The sequence below is a fragment of the Cucumis sativus genome, chromosome 1, assembly GCF_000004075.3.
Source record: "Cucumis sativus cultivar 9930 chromosome 1, Cucumber_9930_V3, whole genome shotgun sequence".
NCBI classification, from domain to species: Eukaryota; Viridiplantae; Streptophyta; class Magnoliopsida; order Cucurbitales; family Cucurbitaceae; genus Cucumis; species Cucumis sativus.
The window spans coordinates 8,498,217-8,516,638 of record NC_026655.2 but is presented as its reverse complement, the minus strand read 5'-3'; the positions used below and the strand labels follow the sequence as shown (position 1 = coordinate 8,516,638).

General features: G+C 32.9%; 2 protein-coding genes across 2 annotated transcripts; one reads left to right on the top strand and one right to left on the bottom strand.

The window, feature by feature from the left end:
- The first annotated feature begins 382 nt into the window (after nt 1-382).
- LOC101203415 (protein SIEL) lies at nt 383-7,149 on the top strand. The gene is made up of 9 exons (XM_004147257.3): nt 383-539; nt 1,166-1,696; nt 1,968-2,045; nt 2,859-3,092; nt 3,766-3,957; nt 4,249-4,389; nt 4,557-4,646; nt 5,143-5,600; nt 6,018-7,149. The coding sequence occupies exons 2-9, from the start codon at nt 1,364-1,366 to the stop codon at nt 6,937-6,939; spliced, it is 2,448 nt and encodes an 815-aa protein (XP_004147305.1). The 5' UTR covers nt 383-539; nt 1,166-1,363; the 3' UTR covers nt 6,940-7,149.
- A 1,348-nt stretch (nt 7,150-8,497) lies between these two features.
- Nucleotides 8,498-10,746, bottom strand: LOC101203173. Its single transcript, XM_004147256.2, has 2 exons — nt 10,283-10,746; nt 8,498-10,022 (listed from the first exon to the last, which is right to left on the bottom strand). The coding sequence occupies exons 1-2, from the start codon at nt 10,719-10,721 to the stop codon at nt 8,686-8,688; spliced, it is 1,776 nt and encodes a 591-aa protein (XP_004147304.1). The 5' UTR covers nt 10,722-10,746; the 3' UTR covers nt 8,498-8,685.
- Nucleotides 10,747-18,422: the final 7,676 nt, after the last annotated feature.

Sequence of the window (18,422 nt, the reverse complement as noted above, 5' to 3'; positions counted from 1 at the left end):
AATATTAATGGTTACTTCTTAATTGAAACGACGATATTTTGTTTAATCTCATTTTAAATTACTCTTAGTGGTGAAAAAGAACATAGCTCATTTTTCATATATCAAAGTGTATTAGCCCCGTGAAGTTTGTAGTTTGAATTTTCCTACTCAATTATACTTTAAAAAAAGTTACTTTATTAATATATTATTTTGTTGAGTAATATTTAAATATAAAAAGACAACAATACAATCGTTACACGTGCAAATGCATGTTAATATTTTATAGTATTGAAAAATAAAAATATACATTAAATGGTTTAGTTATTAATTTCAAATATATCAAATATAATTATAATGATTTTTAATAAGTTAGGGAGTAGTAAGAATTAGAAAAGAAAAAAAATAGAAAACTTCAAATTTTGGTGAACTTGAGACGCGAGACCGACCCGTTAGAAATCACACTCCCTTTCTTCATCTCTCGTTGCTGCAGTACCGCCGCTGCTGGGTGTTTCTGTTTCTCCCTCTCTTTCTTACAGCTCTCTCTTTCTCACTGTTCGCTGGTGGGTTTAATTTATTTGGTGTCATCTAACTGTCACCTCATTTACAATCAGCACATTATCCTACAAATTTTCTCATTTTTTATGTTCAACCTACAGTTTTAGAGAAATTATTTGATGGAATTCTTTCCTTGGGTACAAAGAACGGTCTTCCTATTTTGGGTCCATAGTATATTGCATTCTTAGCATAATCATATACCAAAGCATACCCAATAGATTTTCCACCACCAAGGGAAGTTCGAAACTTGAAAACAAAGATTGCATGTGGTGAAGGTTGTAATATATTTAGAACTACTCTGTTTGTAGCTTTAGGTTGTTATTGGATTCATTTGAACACCATTCTGAAAGTTCCAAGTCTATTTTGCAACTCTTGGGAACTCTCTTGGTTGTAGTTTGGGACCAATTCACAGTATTTGAATTGAGGTTTAGGGGCAACTCTGAATGAAGTTTTGAGCTAAGGTTTTAGGGAAACCTTGTTTTCATCGTTTCATTAGTCTTTTGAATAGCTTAGAAGCACTCCACAACGTCAATTGATTAGTTCTTACTTGTAGAGTCTAATTACTTGTGTGCTAGCATGCTACGTGCTTCATTTATGTTGTGTTATATGACTTACACGAACTCATTTATAGGATCACTACGTGCGGTGATATTTGTGTTTTGTTATACGACTTCTCTTCGACTATTGTCATAGCCGCCTGCAAAAATGGCATACTCTTCGGCCTTCGCTCTATTTTGCTTGCCGACGGAACCAAACACACCACAATCAAATTTGTTCTCGACGTGCCAGAGTTAATCAAGCCAAGCAAACCCTTTGTTTAACAGAATAAATGGCAGAGCCGGACCTAGAACTCATTTCTACCATTAACGAAATCGACGATCAGTCATTCCTCTCGCTTTGCTTTGGTCCTTCAGTGTCCACCAGGACTTGGCTTCTCAATAATGCCGAGAAGTTCCAATTAAGGCCATCGTTGCTATTCACTGTTTTCCTAGGGTTTACGAAGGATCCGTATCCATATGTTAGGAAAGCTGCTCTTGATGGCCTATCGAGTTTGGGGAACAATGTTTTTGAGGATGGCAGCATGATTGAAGGTTGCTATTGCCGTGCCATTGAACTTCTAAATGACATGGAGGATTGTGTTAGGTCAGCTGCAATACGCGTAGTAAGTCGCTTGTTTTGTAGATATCTCACCATTGTTTCTTTTCTTTTATTAAACAAAAAATTTGGTGAAATCATTTTGTTTTGGTAGTAAGTCACATTTCCTTAAGATTTATGGTCCATTATTTGATGTATGTGTAGGTGTTTGATGAATTGATGATAATTTCCAGTCAATAGACTTAATTTTTTAATTATTGAGATCAAAGCCACCACACTCTCGCATTGACAGAATATCACATTCCTCTATTAGTAATAGCTCTTAACGATTGATCCAGGTCATAACTTGGGGTCTAATGCTTGCGGCGCATAGTCCAGAGAGGAAGCAACAGTTGTTTGATGAAATATTCGTTAATGTAAGTTTAAATTTAACACACTGTTGATTGGATTTTTGAAATTCATTCATTGAAAAATTTGTAATCCTTTGTTTAGGTTGTTTTTTTTTTAACTTATCATTCTTGTCTGGAACAATATGCCGTAGTATTTTTCTCCTAAACTCTGTTAGGTTGCTTTTTGTCTGGAAACCTGTTTTCTTTCTATCTATTGGTCTGTTCCATTTTTTTTATGACATCATTATTGCAACACTGGATTTTGAATATTTGGTTGAGAATATACATTCCATTTATTTATTCAGGAATATTGAAGAAAAAATTGAAAAGCTTAGATTATACATTGTGGATTTTTCACACATTCACGAGTATCCCTGTTTTTTTAATGTTCATGTATGGATACTCATTCTGTTACTGTTCATAGTTGGGAAAAATATTTCGGATAGCATTCTTGTGGTGTGCAGATCGAGTGAAACTTACTTGGACCTAGTCCTGTGTTGTGTCTTGATATTCTTTCTGTTATTTGCTAGTGATGGATTAACTTTTTCTTAGGTATTTAACTCCCTTGGTTGTGTGCAACTTCAGATATGCTTTCTCTTTTCCATGTTCATCTCTCTCAGTTCTAGTGCTTAAAACTTTCCATTTTGAATAGTGTTGTATGTCCACATGTCACATTTCCTTAGGAGATCTTTAAGGAAATGATCATCACTATTTTCCCATGCCAACTGAAGTTCTTCCTCTGTATCGAGTCTTAAAGTGAATGCTTTGAATTTTGAACTTGTAGGTTTAAAGTGCCTTTTCTGATATGTTTGTATTGGTTGTTTATATTGGTAATATCAGCTTTGTTCCATGACGAGAGATATGAACATGAAGGTCAGGGTTAATGCATTTGATGCAATAAGGAGGTTGGAAATTGTTTCCGAGGATCTTCTTTTACAAAGTGTGTCCAAGAGAGTCTTGAGTATCTTCAAGGGTAAAAAATCTCTTGTTCAATGCTCTACGGATCAATTAGAACTGTTGGCGTTGAATGTTGCTGGGGCTTTTGTGCATGGCATAGAAGATGAGTTCTATCAGGTAACTTATGTTGGTATGTGTTAGAAAGTTTGGGCTTGTTGTATTTTGAAAGCCCAAGGGTATTTACGTAAATTATTATACCCTAGTTTCTTTCCTTCTTTGTCAGGGCTCTTGTTGCCTATTATTTCTTCCCCCTTGTATTATTTCATTCATGAGAAAATAATAAGAAAAGTTTGATCATGGTTTTTCTCCCTGTACTAAGATTTCCACGTAACTTGGTGTTATTTAGCTTTATCTTTTTCAATAGTATGCATGTTTTGATTGAAACATACCTCTATATCTCAAATATTGTAGATAGTTTATGATCTCTAGTCTCCACCATACTTGTAATCAATCATAACTCGTGGCATAGTTTGCATTTCAAACTTTAATCTTGTACTTTTCTCATCTTTTATATCGAGGTCGTCAATGATAGTTGTTTCAGCACCATACCAATACCATGATGGTACGGACTTTCCAGCAAACTTATTGTTTTATTACATAGGAGCCTTTCATGTTTTTAAGTGAACAAGCACTAGCTTTTTCAAGAGAGAAATGAATAGAAGCTTTATGGATTGAACGCCTGTCTTCTAAGTTAAGACTTTCCAAATGAGTAAATTGTATATGCTCCTTATCATATAAACGTTTCTGCGACTAGATGTGATCATGATATTGACATTGTCTCAATCTCAAGGTGCGCAGGTCTGCATGCGATGCTTTGTTTAATTTGATCATCCTATCAACTAAATTCGCTGGCGAGGCCTTAAGCTTATTGATGGATATGCTGAATGATGATTCAGTTTCTGTCCGCTTGCAAGCTTTGGAAACATTACATCATATGGCAATGTCCAATTGTTTGAAATTGCAAGAAGCTCATATGCACATGGTATAACCAATCCTTGTTCTATGTTTCAGAGCATTTCGGTTACTCATAATAGGTGTTCATTGATAGCAGTCTAAGGTATAAATGATCGTATATGTATATAACTTTTGTGTCTGTAGTAGTTTACTGTTTCAAGTTTGAAATGTTCGATATCATACTAAGCTATTCACCTCACCGCACGTTAAGTCATCCCATGAATCAATTTATTTTGTTAATGCTTAAGTTGTGAGTATAAAGAACTATGTCTGTATTCGGTTCATATTATTCTTATCATTGTTGGGGTTTGCTTTGCAGTTTCTTAATGCTTTAAAAGACAACGATGGTCACGTAAGATCTGCTTTAAGGAAACTTCTTAAATTAGTGAAGTTGCCAGATTTGGTGACATTTCAATTGTCTTTTAATGGTCTTCTCGAAAGTTTAGAATCATACCCACAGGTTTTTGATCTCTCTTGATCCATCCCTTGTATTCCTTCTTCCTTTATGTTATTGTTTTTAATTTCTATATTTTTTTTACTATGTCAATTCCTTTCCAGAAATAGAATCTACATCCAACATAATTTCAAGCTTATTGACATGCCCTTGTCAACTTCGTTAATTGCTAGGATGAGTCTGATGTGCTCTCTGTGCTGTTTCATATGGGTCAGAATCATTTAAATATGGTTGACTGCATTATCAAGGATGTTTCTGAACAGGTTAGTTTGGTTCTTTTGTGCTGTATTAACTTTCAACTTCAATGTTATAAGAGATTCTAGTCAATAGTGTAAGCTCTTGATTAAGTTACTAGTTTGATTTTAAAAATATCTCTTTATATTTTTAAAAGCTGATGTCTAGTTAAACGAACCAGATTCAATTTGTGCAAGACAGACTTGAAATATTCATTGAGGATTAACTTTCAGCCATTATTGCTTAATCTTGTTTTAAGTAGTGCATTTGTGCCATATTTTTATTTCATTGTTTTATGTATATTAATAGAAACTAGAAAGCTAACTATATATACCAGCTGTAAATAGTCATAGTTTTTCTTTCCTTGTTAAAAATTGGAAACGTCTTTTATATGCTCTTTGATTAGGCTTCGTTTGTATCTTTCGATATTTCATTCAATCAGTGAAATTGTTTCTAATAAAATTTGTGAAGCTAAATGGATGATGATGATGCTGTTAACTCTCTTGTACTTGTGCTTCGCTTCAGATAGACCCAAAATCTGAAGGGAAACTTGAATTCGATAGTGTGAAGGTGATTGCATACATTGTTCTAGCTATTTCAGCTCTTGCTTCGGACAATCATACTCTTAGGATTCCACCAAGAATATTTTCTTATGCAGCTACATTGCTTGGAAGGATCTCTCATGCTTTGGGCGACATTATGGATCAAAGCACCATTTTTGCTTACTTGCTGCACAACAGTAAACACATTGGATTATCTGATCTGGGGTTTAATTCAGAGGGAGTCTCATGCTCGGCTACATGTGGTAGTTCTGTCAACGACATACCTGCTATTGCCTCCCTTAAGATACCTGCAATGATCCATGAGCAGCAGCAGAAAGACGATGATGCCATAGAATCTGTCAAGACCATCCTCTTAAAGGTGCAAGATATTTGGCCACTCATACAATCAGGAGTTTTGCATGAAGCTTTAAGGACTTTGAGGTTTGTAGATCAGTTCTTTGTCTAACTGGTTTTGAGTTCATACTTCAAATGACTTGTTCTTTAGACATGGTACTACTATGAAGCTTTTGTTAAAAATCTACGATAAAGTCACTATTTATTTTTAAAATTAATCAATATGATTTACCTGAAAATTTTGAGCTCGTAAATTTTGTTCTTAGTTTGGAAAGAAACAATGGAGTGTTCAATGATCATTGAAGTTTTTGTTCTGCCTTTTGATCCCAAAGCTTCCAACATCAAAACGAGGCTTGCTTTTATTCTAATAACCATTCGAAATATGTTGATTTATTATTAGTATTATGATTATTTTGTTCTCTTTAGTTCCTCAACCTTATCCTTTTCAGACGAGTAATATAAATTCAATCTTTGGTTTAACTTCTGCATTTTTTTGGAGTTCAGGTTCTGCAAGGAAGCTTTGGGAGTATTCACGTATGGAACAAACAAATACAATGGTGCTTTAGCTTTTACTTTGCAGTATCTCAAGATACTGAAACTAGTTGCAAAGGTATGGAGTTTGATGTCGTCAAAACGTAGTTATCCTCGTAGAACTGGAGAATGGGGGTTCCTATTAGGAAAACTAGAAAGGGGGCTGAAAGAGTTGAGAAGTAGATTCACTGGACTCACTAAAGAAGAAGAACAACATATCTTAGAACTGATGTTGGTCACTTGTATACTAAGATTGTCTAATGGAGAAGTTTGCTGTCATCTCACAGCTTTGAGAAAGTTGTCAACCATAGCTTCCAACATACAACATCTCCTTAAGGAAGAATGTAAAGAGCCATCAACTTTTGTATGTGAAGTTCAAAGATCATTGTCGAACTTGGGCACCATTACTCCTAAATCTCTTTGCAGCTCACTTGATTTGAGAGAAATGCTAAAATCTTTCACCCTTGGCCATCTAGAAATTTCAGAAGAACTTAAGCACATCAAAGCAGAACTAGTCATTTCTGATAACAACTATGAGAAACCTCTCTATTTTGTTCCAGGACTCCCTGTTGGTATTCCTTGCCAAATTATCCTACACAATGTTCCAAGTGAGAGGAAGTTGTGGTTTAGAATCACTATGGATAACGTGACAAGTCAGTTTGTCTTTTTGGATTTCCTTTCTTTAGGGGGTTGTGATGAGGTTAGAGAATTTATGTATACTGTTCCATTCTATAGAACGCCTAAAGCTTCTTCTTTTATAGCTAGGATTTGTATAGGACTTGAATGTTGGTTTGAGAATGCTGAAGTTAATGAACGTCGTGGAGGTCCAAAATGTGATCTAGCTTACATTTGTAAAGAGAAGGAAGTTTATCTCTCCATGATCCACAAAGGTTGATTTTGTGTAGTTTTCCTTCTTGCCATCCAAAAGTCGGTCTAATCGGGCTGGTAGGTTGAATGAAACAGGTTCATTTTAAAATATTGAGCATGGTATGTTATGAAGATTTGATAAAAATTAGTCATGTCAATGGTTCACATACTTACTGAACATTAGAATCTGAAAACAAGGGATTTAATAAGAATAGATTTGTATTTTCTTTCTTTTTTTTGGTTTGATTTGTAGGGTTTTTTCCCCTTCTTTGATTTAAGATATTCTAACTATTGCTATACTAAATTTAAAATAAATCCATTGTGACATATATTGATTATGACAGATATTCAATACTCACTTTGATTTACTAAAAGGAAACAACTCAAACAGCTATGTTGATATACTAAATACATACACTAATATATCAGTAAAATTTGTCAACAAGAGATTGTAAGTGTAAATTTTGATATACTATTTCTACTAATGTATTTAAATCCTATCAATTTTTTTTAGTATAGCAATAATATATAAAAGTTGTAAGGTATGCCAATTGACAGAAGTACAACGTTTTATTAGTGTATGAGATATCAATAAACAAATCTATTAAATCTTCAGTTCATCAACATACGATTAGATTTTGATGAATAAAAATATTTCATCAATCAACAAATACTTGAAGATGTACATCTGTATCTAATATCAATGACGAGTCATTTCCTTTGTGCTATTGAGCCTTGGTTAGCGTTGTCATCATAGTTGGTCAATCGATTTGCAATAGTGAAAGATTGCCATCAAGTTTTCACATTCAGTTCAAGGTCTTGGCTTCGTGCTGTTGAGCACTTATCAACATTCCCCCTGTTGTCTTGCTGGTCAATGTCCAACAATACAACATCATTGTTGAGCCCTTGCCTTCACGTCGTTTACAATCTTTGATGAATTTGAAATACATTGCTGTTGTTGAGCCCGATTAGTGTTACCCTTCTCATTGACCCCTTTCAACTCTAGATCTTACACATTTAAATCACCTATCATCTCTAAGATTTTTCATTAATTATAACATTAACTAACTCTATCAAACCTTTCTTTTGGGCATAATGTTGTGTGAATGCTTTAGAAATTTAAATATTAAATAATTGGCTTAAACTTTTTAGTTTTGTTTTTGGAAAACAAATTAATTTTGATTAGCAGTTTTGGTTTTGTTCAAATCTATTTTCGATCTCGTAAAATCTAATGTTGGAGTTTATATTTATACATCAAGAAATGAGTTTAAGTGTAATGGATTCATAATGTTAGAATGGAATGATTATCGTTTAGTTATACATTTATGGGATTAACTTAATTAAATGTTTTGGCAATCGTTTTTAAGTTATGTTTTACCTTTAATGGCACTTTAGCAGTATGGTTTTTAGTTTTTTTCAATTTTCACTTTTCCCATTTTGGTTTGTCCTTCTGGAAAAAAAAATACATATGTTTGATAACTTCATTTTACATTTTTGTTTCTAAAGAACAGAAACCAATGAAGGATGTTTGATAGCAATTTATTAAAAGAGGGAGGAAGAGATGTTTTAGAGAGACAAAAATTATGTTTAAAGATAAAAGAAATAGAAACATAGATATTACAAAATGTATTGTTTCTGAAAAAACAGAAATCAAGTATGTTTAACCTATATTTGCAACTGCTCCTATTTACATATATTTGTGGTATAACCAATGAAAAAGAATTTCGTGTTCCACATTCGTCCATGGAACTTTGATGAAGGAATGGAACAAAAATCATAATCTCATGGAGGAGGTATCAGTAGTTTGTCTACAAACATTGACACTATCAATTTCACTCTTAGTATCAATTCTATAAAGTTCGACTTCAGACTTCAATGAATCCATATCTTCTCTAAATTTCCTGTATATGTCTCCTTTATAAAACTCATTTGTTCTCTTCACCAAAATCAATGAAATCACAGCTCCCACCAATGACATCCCAGTCAAAATAGCAAAAGAATTTCTATAACAGAATTCCCCTTTGCATGTAAGATAAATTGAATTACCATTGATCGTTTTAGCTTCTTCATCATAGAATCTCCCAGCCACTAACACATTCAATATATAACTCCCAACTGGACAAGACAGTTGCCCAAAATTATACAACAAAGAGTAATGTTTGAGACCGAAAATCTCCGAAATCATGGCGAAATATAACGGGATTTGCGAACCTAAGCAAAACCCAATTAAGATTGATGCAACGTAGAGTGAATGATGGAAAGGAAATGCTACTAAGATATTTCCAATACAAGAGACCAAAAGAGTGAAAGTTAGCATCAGTGGTCTAGGGAATTTGAACTTCTCTAACAAGATTTCGGAAGCGAACCCGGAAAAGATTCGACCCAAGAAGTTGAAAATACTAGCCATCGAAATGATTAAATCAATGGATTCAGTTGAGTAGCGTTGAGATTCACCAATTTGGGCAAGGTTATCCATGGCTGTAAAGCTTGAACCAATCCCAATGATCATTGTCAAATATAAAATGAACATATCAATACTCATAACGGCTTGAAGAAAAGTGTAATCTTCTCCTCGTTCGGGTTTATCAAAAATGTTTTCGAAAAAGGAAGTGGTTTTTGGTGTAGGAGGGGAAATTGAAGTGAGGCGTTTCTGAGTGATGGTTTGAGATTTAACTAACTGAGTGATCTTGGTAAGATTCCATTGAACAAGTTCTTCTCTAATGGCAATAAAGAGGGGAGTTAAGAGCAAACCCATGATTGCGACGACGACGAAGGTGTAGGCTAACTGATCGAAATGAACTCTTCCTTGAAGGATGATTAAGATGAAGAGAAAGAAGGGAAGAATGAGAGAAACAAAGAGAAAGTGAAAGAAGACTCTAAATTCATTTGGATGTTTTACTACCCTGATTTCTCTGATTGTGAAAGCAAAAAGAAGAGTAATTAAAGAAGGGAACCAAGCGATTAAGAGAATGATAGACTTGGTTTCATGGCCATAAATTGCATAGTGAATTTGGGTTAGAACAGCTCCACCTATTCCCAAGAATCCTTTTAAAAGTCCTAAGATTACTCCTCTTCTTTCTGGGAAGTTCTTCACGCAAGTCACTAACACAACTGTTCAAATTGAATCCAACAACAAAAATGTTAGTGAGAATTTATGAAAAGTGAGTTGCAATTTTATTTATAGATATATTGGAAGAATATGATAACTAATTCACGATGAGGGATAAATCTCAGTATAAATCATAAAGTATCTCCAGCAAAAATTGTTTCTTACTTAGAAAGTTTGGGGCAAAAGAATGTAATAGCTAGAATTTAAACATAACTAAAAAAATTTAAACTTTAGAGTGCATTTGCATGGAGAGATTAAGTACCTGTATTGGCTAGGATTTGAGAGTTTCCCCCAACTGTTATGTAAAAGCAGAAGTACTCAACGGTCGGGTTCACGACTCTTCCGACGACGCCTTCCCATATCTTGAAGTAGCCGATGAAGTTAACGGCAGAGGCGAGAAGGAGAAGGCTCCAAGGCGGAGCGACCTCGGCCATAAAGCCAGAGATAATGCCGATGTTGGATCCAAGGTCTTTGTAAAAACCGATCTTGTTGAGTGTAGTTTGGTCACATTTGAGCGTTTCTTTGATGTCTTTAGAGAAATAAGCAAACAAATAAAAGCCACCGGCGCCAGTCATTACGAGGAAGGAAGCAAAAAGAGCAAACCATCGTCCGAGTACCACTTGTGTAGCAAAACTGGAGATCTCTACACTCCTGGTTCCACCATTATTATTGCCAACCGGTAACGTGGTGGACACAGCCATTTTGATCTCTTAAGGAAGAAGAAAAGAAGAGGGAGTGTAGAATTATTTGGTTTCCTTCAATTCTTGTTGTGTTTAATTATATATATTGAATGATGGGTACGTAACAAATTTAACAATATGTAGTTGGAAAGCTATTGACAAATAATCCCAACAAATTAGAACTGTGATGCTCATTTAACAATAGCAACATCTATAATAAATATTACTAATTTTAGTGGGTAAAAGACAGTCCCATTTTTTGTATCTATATTACTAATTGGTCAAACCAAACAACTTTAAATTACTTTCAACCTATATTACAATTAACTGTTTTGAAATTTTTCATTTGAAAATTCCTTATAAAACGTACTCTCTTCATGATTTGCTTTTTTAATTGTAAATCCATACGTCTGTATTGATCATAACATTTACTAAGTTTGAGGTTCAATATAGAGAAATCGAGAGTTTTATACCGTTAGAACTTGGTGATAACGGCCTAGAGCGTAATTATGTATGTCCAATTTTAATTGGATCCGTCAAGATTTGATACCATAGAGTTCAAAAAATGACTCTAGTAAGCACGATCCACTAAAGCTAAGAAGTATAATATATATGTCCAACGTAACCCCATTGATGGGAGGTCGAGGTAAGAGGTGGACAAGGAGGTCGAGTTGAGTTTTTGCATAATTTTAGCGATTGGAGAGGAAGGAGTCTGCAGAGGCTAGCTCTTAGCCATGCACACATAAGTTGGCAATTAAAAATCAAAATAAAGAAAATATATATATATATAATAAAATAAAGAGGGATTTTGGGTAATTTGCCAATGGTAAGAATTAGGTGCAACTTGGACAGATTGCACGTAATCTCATACTCTCCGATGGTTTATGTCAAAAAGAAAAAAGTAATCATTTTTTAAAATGAATAAAAAAAAGTGTATGATGTGAGAGTTTCGAGAGTAGTTGTGGTAAGAAATGCTTTTTGTTTAAAAATTTCTGATTTTGCTCGAGTTTGCATAACATGGGTGTTTTAAGGAAGAGGTGAAACTGGTATGTTGGGTGCAGCGACATCCATCTTATTTCCTATATTGACTATAGATGAAACATGCAAGGATTCACAAGTGGCATTATTATCTATGAAAAATGAGTAATTAGTGTCAACAATGGGAGGATTTGGAGGTGCACGCTGTGGAATGTTTAGTAAGGTAAGGAGTCTAAAGCTTGGATCAGGATTGGGTTGGGGTTGGGATGGAATGTATTGGAATTGGCAAAGGTAACATGTCGTGAAACAATGGTTTGTTTTGTTAATGGATTATAATATATATAACCTTTAAAATTGGGAGGATGATCCAAAAATATATATTGAGTAGTTTTGGGTTTAAGTTTATGTTTTGTATAAAGCTTGAGGAGGATAACATGCACACCCGAAAACTTTTAAATGATGCAAATTTAGAAGTGTAACCAAAAAGCATTTCAAATGGTGAAAACGTTTTAAGTGAGGAAGTGAGCGTTCGATTCATAAGAAAAACTGCAATAGAGAAGGTGTAAGGCAAAAATTCTACGGAAACATTGGAATGAAAAGTAAGGACATTGTTATTTCAACTATGTGACGATGTTTACGTTCTACGATGTCATTTTGTTCAGGTGTATAAGGGCATGATTTTTGGTGAGAAATACCTTTGGAATCAAAGAAGGATTGTAAAGGAGTGTTGCAAAATTCTCTACCACCATTCGACTGAAAAGTTTTTAATTTGTGAGAGAGTTGATTTTCCACGAGGGACAAATTTTTTAATAATGGAATTAGCATCTGATTTGTATGCAAGAGGAAAAAGCCAAGTAAATTTGCTAAACTTGCCGATAAAACTAACATAATATTGATTTCCATTAGAAGAAATTATTGGAGAAGGTCCTCGTACATCATTGTGAACAAGCTCAAGTGGTGTAAGAAAGGTAGATAAAGACATAAGAAAATGTAATTTTGTCATTTTTACTTTTAAACAACTAATGCACTTGCAAGTAGAGAGAGAAAGAGACATACATAGACCAATACGAGATAAGATAGAACTAAGAATCTTTGGAGCAAGATGACTAAAACGAAAATGTCATAATGATGAACCCTCTTGTTTTGCATAAATATTATAAGTTTGGGAATGCATAGTAGAAGTGGATAGAGTAGACGAAGTACACGGAATAGGGTAGAGGTTATTGATGATTTCACCGGTATATAGAGTTCGCCTAGTGACTTCATCCTAAACGAGGAACCAGTCAGTATAAAAGATAAATATGCAATTATTGTCAAGATAAAATTTATGAACATATAAAAGATTTATGAAAGTTTAGGAGCATGAAATATTTTGAAAAGATTAGAGGTATGAGAGGGAGTTAAGAGTATATCACTTCCAGTATTTTAAATATTTAAAGGTTGGTCATTGCTCACTATGACAGTTTCCTCACCATTATAATCGTTGGATTAATTGTAATTTACCAACTCATTAGTCATATGAACATTATATCCACTATCAGATAACAAAAAAATATTAGTATTTTCACTAAGTGATTTAAGAATTCTTAGAGTTTACCGTCATTGTTGCTAATTCATGAGACGGTGGATAGCGGCCTTGGTAAGAGAAATTCATGTGATGATACAGCAATCAAAAGCTTCATGGCTTGGTTTGTGGCAGGTTTTACAAGAAATGCGTCCAACATGCCCATAATTTTCTTCATACCCAAATTAAACCACGTCCAAGTGATGAGCCAATAATGTCACGCGATAAGAGAATGGGTCAGAATTTGAATTTGTGGAGAGATTTGGGTGAAATGAGTTGGATCCACCAGTGGGCCAAAAACTATTCTGATGGGCGCCTCCATGATGTATCCTTGCAACTCAGTACCCAACCCATTGTCCCTGTCCACCTGACCAATGTGAATTAGAGAAATTTGAATTAGAATTTAAGTTAGGGTTACCATTTCTTCTTCCTTATCCATGAGCAATATTGTGAGAAGGATGAAATTCAGTCATTTCTGTGGGAGTGGGATCAACGATTGGGTGTTTTATAATGGTGGATTCTTCCGTAATGAGCAAGGTATGAAGTTCTTCAAGGAAGATAGTGTCGCTACAAGTTCGAATGGAGGTGCAAAAAGCATTGAAGGCAGCCAGAAGACCATTTAAAGTATAGATCAAAATTTCTTCATCCTATAGAGAGATATATGCGACAACAAGTTTGTCAACGAGCGCTTTAATTCAATAGGAGATTTTTTTTATGATAGAAAGGGCAGATCATAAATGAAGGATGTTAGATTTAGTGTTTGAGGAATACTGTTTTTTAATAGAAAACCACAAATCTTTGGAAGAGACAAAGCCAACAACATGGACAAGAGGCAGAGGACAAGAAAGTAGCATTGATTAAGTGATGAGAGTTTGGTCACGAGAGAGCCATTGAAGATGTTGATGATTGATTCAAGGGTGACTTCAGTGATCGGTAAGGGAAGATGTTTTGGGGACAGGGAAGGGATGAAGGGATAAGAGCCAGACCTTAACTCAAATTAATTGAATGGATTTTTAAGAATACCAGTGCATTGGCAAATAAAGAAGCCTTAAACATGCTAATAAATTAAAGATTGCATAAAAGAAAATTTATGTTGTTGTCCACTTTGTATCTGCCAAACGCCAAATTTGGAACAACGCTGCTTGGAGACCTCCTTACTCTTTATGGTGAGATTTTGGTTTGTAAGAACAAAAAGAAAAAAAAAAAGGAAATTCTTACAGAGCAAAAGTTTTCTTTAGAGAATTGCATTATGCAAAAAAAAAATATTCCAGAACCATTATGTATACTTTTTGTCATATACGTAACTCATTTTCTTTAGATTGAGGAAGAGAGAAGTTGGAGAGAAAAAAATCATAACACGTTCCTTATTAATTTAAAAAATTAAATTAATAAATTTATTAAAATAAATAAATAATTAAATTATAGTTTATTAATATTTCATTTAAATCATATCACTCACATAACCTATACTTTTAATTTAATTAAATAAAATTAAAATAAACTATTGATTAATTCTATAACTAATTAATGATTAAATTAAATATAAGATATTTAATTTAATCCAAATTTCAATCATATTCTATATTTTTAATGTGTATCAAATACATATTAAAATGAATCTAATTCACATTAAATTAATATTTGAACTCATTCAAATATTTTATCTTTCAAAAATTAATTTTGGATCATAGCCAAAATTAAATTTATATTTTAATTAAACTTTATTATATTAATTAAAATATTATAATATAAAATTTATATTATAATATATCATTATACCTTATATTAATTCTCAAAGTAAATTTGAACATTACAAACTACAACCAATACAAAAGAAATCTTATTATTATTTACGAGCTAGAAATGTGATCTAATGGATCTACAGATCAGAAGCTGCAATGATATAAGATTAATTGGCTAAACTCATTAATTATATTAATCAATATTCGTTAACTGTGTACATATTAAAGACTCACCATTGAACTCTTCTCACTGTAGATATATTTTTGTGTCCATGAATAGAGACCAATAACAGTAAGTTAGTCATTCATAAGTATTTGTAAAACCAACTGGATCAAATTATCATTTTACCCCTAGGTTACTTTTAGTCCTTAAATATTAGTGCTTCTCTAATGAACAACTTATTTATGGTCCAACCACTAAACAAAAACTCATCTCGTGCCATAGAGGGGGTAGAGTCATTTGTTCAAGTTTTGGAGATATCATTTAAGGGAACACTTATCTACTTACCCTAAAGTCGGAAAGGAATAAATTTCATTTTGTGTGATTATGTTTCCAACTATCTCCACTCGATTTTGTCCCTAAGATGATAAATATATTGAGTCAGAAATCTGGTCATTCTAACCCATACAAATCAAAGAAAAATCTCTCAAGAACAAGACTTCATAATACACTCAGAATTAAGACTAAGTTGCTTAGATCATCATAATGAAATAGAAACCTAACTAGTTAACAGAGTTACATCTAGTGGTTACTACTTCGTTGTTCAGTCTTATGCAAACTCATTGCATAAGATACCCTCACTCGCATGTTACCTACATGAACGCGTTGGGTCATTGCATTTGTATCAAATACAAAGTAAGTTGTATCCATAGTGTTAGCAGGATACTATAGACCCTTTAAGTTGTATCTTGAACATTGATCTCTATATGTCTCTACATATTGTAAGATAAAACTAATATTATAACCAACAACACTTATTGAAATTATAATAAATAACACTTATATTAATAACAGTTAATGAATTATATTTAACATCTATGAGTTTTAGGACATAAAACCCAACAAAGGAGTCATCAAGATGACCAAAGAGAGAACTTTAAGTATGAAGGAGACTTGATACTTCAAGAGGACATAATTGGTGGAATCCATATGAATAAGCATGAGGTTACAAATATTAGACAACAAGAAGAGAGTAGAAGTATGAACAGAGGTGTTTCCTGAAGGTGAGGATTAAGTGAAAATGGGATGGCAAGGGTGTGGTCAGATTCAGAGTTGGATGCGACCATTGAAGAGATAAGGTATGTCGAAGAAAAAATATTTAGTTTGAAGATGATCACTCTAATACCAATAAAGAAATTAGAGAAGAATATATTTTTCTTGTCTCATTTCTTTTTACAATACTTGGTATAAATATACAATACAACAGATAAATATGGAAAAATTATAATATAATCAATATACAATTTAGGCAAAAATAAAGTACAGAGATTAAGGAGTAAATTATGGGGAGGATTGTGATTCTAAAAAGTATCCTCTCTAATACTCACAAAATGCCCTACAAGGCATATATGAGGTAGACTCAATAATGCCAATGGCATAGAAACACAGTACAACTTGTATTGATCCTTTATGGAGGCAAATTGAATGAGCTTTTTGAAGCAGATACTCCTTCTCCTCAGCGAGCTCGATATTCACTCAAAAACATCTATTATGTCACATTGAATTCACTCAGCCCATAGACAATTTAAGACACTTGGAATGGACTCAAGAGTTGTACCAATATATGGCTCCATATTCGTGTTGAAATCACCTAGGGTTGCGTATGTCAATTATAGAGACCTTGATATTGAAAGAATTAACGAGGATGGAATCCTGACAAGCTACGAGAAAGCAAGCATTTAGGAGTTGAAGTATTTTGACCTGGAGAATTTTGAGAGGTTGGTTGGGGTGAAAACTAAGGTGAATCCCTTTAACTTGTTCTAACATGAACAACGCATACTGTCGGTTGCTCAAGAATAAGCCCAAGCAACAATGTTTTCATGCTCTGATGCGTTGTACAATACAATGTTATATTTCTAAGGTGCAAAGTTTTATTTTTTGTTTTGCTATGTCATCCAAATGAAAACTTAAGTTTCGTTTTAGTAATGTTAAATTTGGATTCTTAACCTTTAAAATGATAATCTCTAACTTTAGAGTATTAAATCTCCATCTCTACTATATTAAAAGTGCGTAAAAGGAAAAAAAAAATCACCCTTCATTTTGCCCTTTCTTTTTAAGAAAATGCTTATTTTATCCTCTATCTCTCACTCTTTTAAGAGATTGTTACAATGACATTTGACAACCTTTTTTTTCTTCTTCTCATTTTGCCATGTCTTCACAAAGAATCAATCAAAATACTCCTTTTTTAGTTTTCTTTAATTCCCTTTTCTAGGAGAAAAGACGAGTGAGTGACAGAAATTACGAAAAAAAAAGAAGCATTCTCGTTAATTTACTTCTTTGAACCAAAATTTTAATCGCTTTTTTATCGGTTTGAATTTAAATTTTTTGTTCTTTTTATGTTAGGAGAATTAACTTTTCATTGTCATGGCATGACACAACAATAGTGATGAACAACATCTTAAACTTGAGACAGAGACGTAAAACAAAGATATTAATATTAGTATCACATATATCTCAAACTGTTTATTTGGATTTATTCTCAAATTTACTATTAGAGCAATATTTGTGAGTTTGTATATTCATTTCTTATTTTATTGAAATTTCATCAACAAAATTGATCTTCTAAAGATTTGTTATCACTTGCGATGCACATGTCTTGTATCTTGTAATATATAAATTTAAAATTATGAAAATTTCCAAATTAGTAATATATAAAAATAAATATTATCACACCATTTAAAATTTAAAATCTACAATTATTATATCTATTCACATGCTAAAATCTAAAACTTAAAATTAGAGTAATATATAAAATCCATATTACACGAAAAAAACGACGGTAAATGATAAAATGGTTGAAAATATTTACAAAATATTGTAGAATTTTATATATTTATCAATTTTATATTGTAGTGGCAAAATTGTTGACAATAAAAGATATTGACATAGAAGTATATTAGGGGTCGTTTAATTAAATGATTGTGAGCATACCTGAAGAGGTTTTGACGTCTGAAAATTACAGATGCATGTTTGGGATGTAGAAATTGAGTGCATAAATTGATAATCTGAATTTCTAATTCTTGTGTTTGGAGTGTTGGTCTTGAATTCGTAAGGTTAGCTAGTATTTTTTTTTTTTTTTTGTCAATTGTATATCCTAGATTTATCCTCTATAAAACTTTTAATTGATTTTTTAAATATTTTGTACCTATAATTCAATTTTTTGACTTATTGATTTTTATGATAATAATATAAAAACAATAAAAATTAACCTTCAAAAA

Coding starts and splice junctions, on each gene's coding strand:
- LOC101203415 (XM_004147257.3), top strand. CDS start 1,364: ATGGCAGAGCCGGACCTAGAACTCATTTCTACCATTAACGAAATCGAC. Junction 2,046..2,858: donor TTGATGAAATATTCGTTAAT/GTAAGTTTAAAT, acceptor TGGTAATATCAG/CTTTGTTCCATGACGAGAGA. Junction 5,601..6,017: donor GAAGCTTTAAGGACTTTGAG/GTTTGTAGATCA, acceptor TTTGGAGTTCAG/GTTCTGCAAGGAAGCTTTGG.
- LOC101203173 (XM_004147256.2), bottom strand. CDS start 10,721: ATGGCTGTGTCCACCACGTTACCGGTTGGCAATAATAATGGTGGAACC. Junction 10,023..10,282: donor TCAAATCCTAGCCAATACAG/GTACTTAATCTC, acceptor CAATTTGAACAG/TTGTGTTAGTGACTTGCGTG.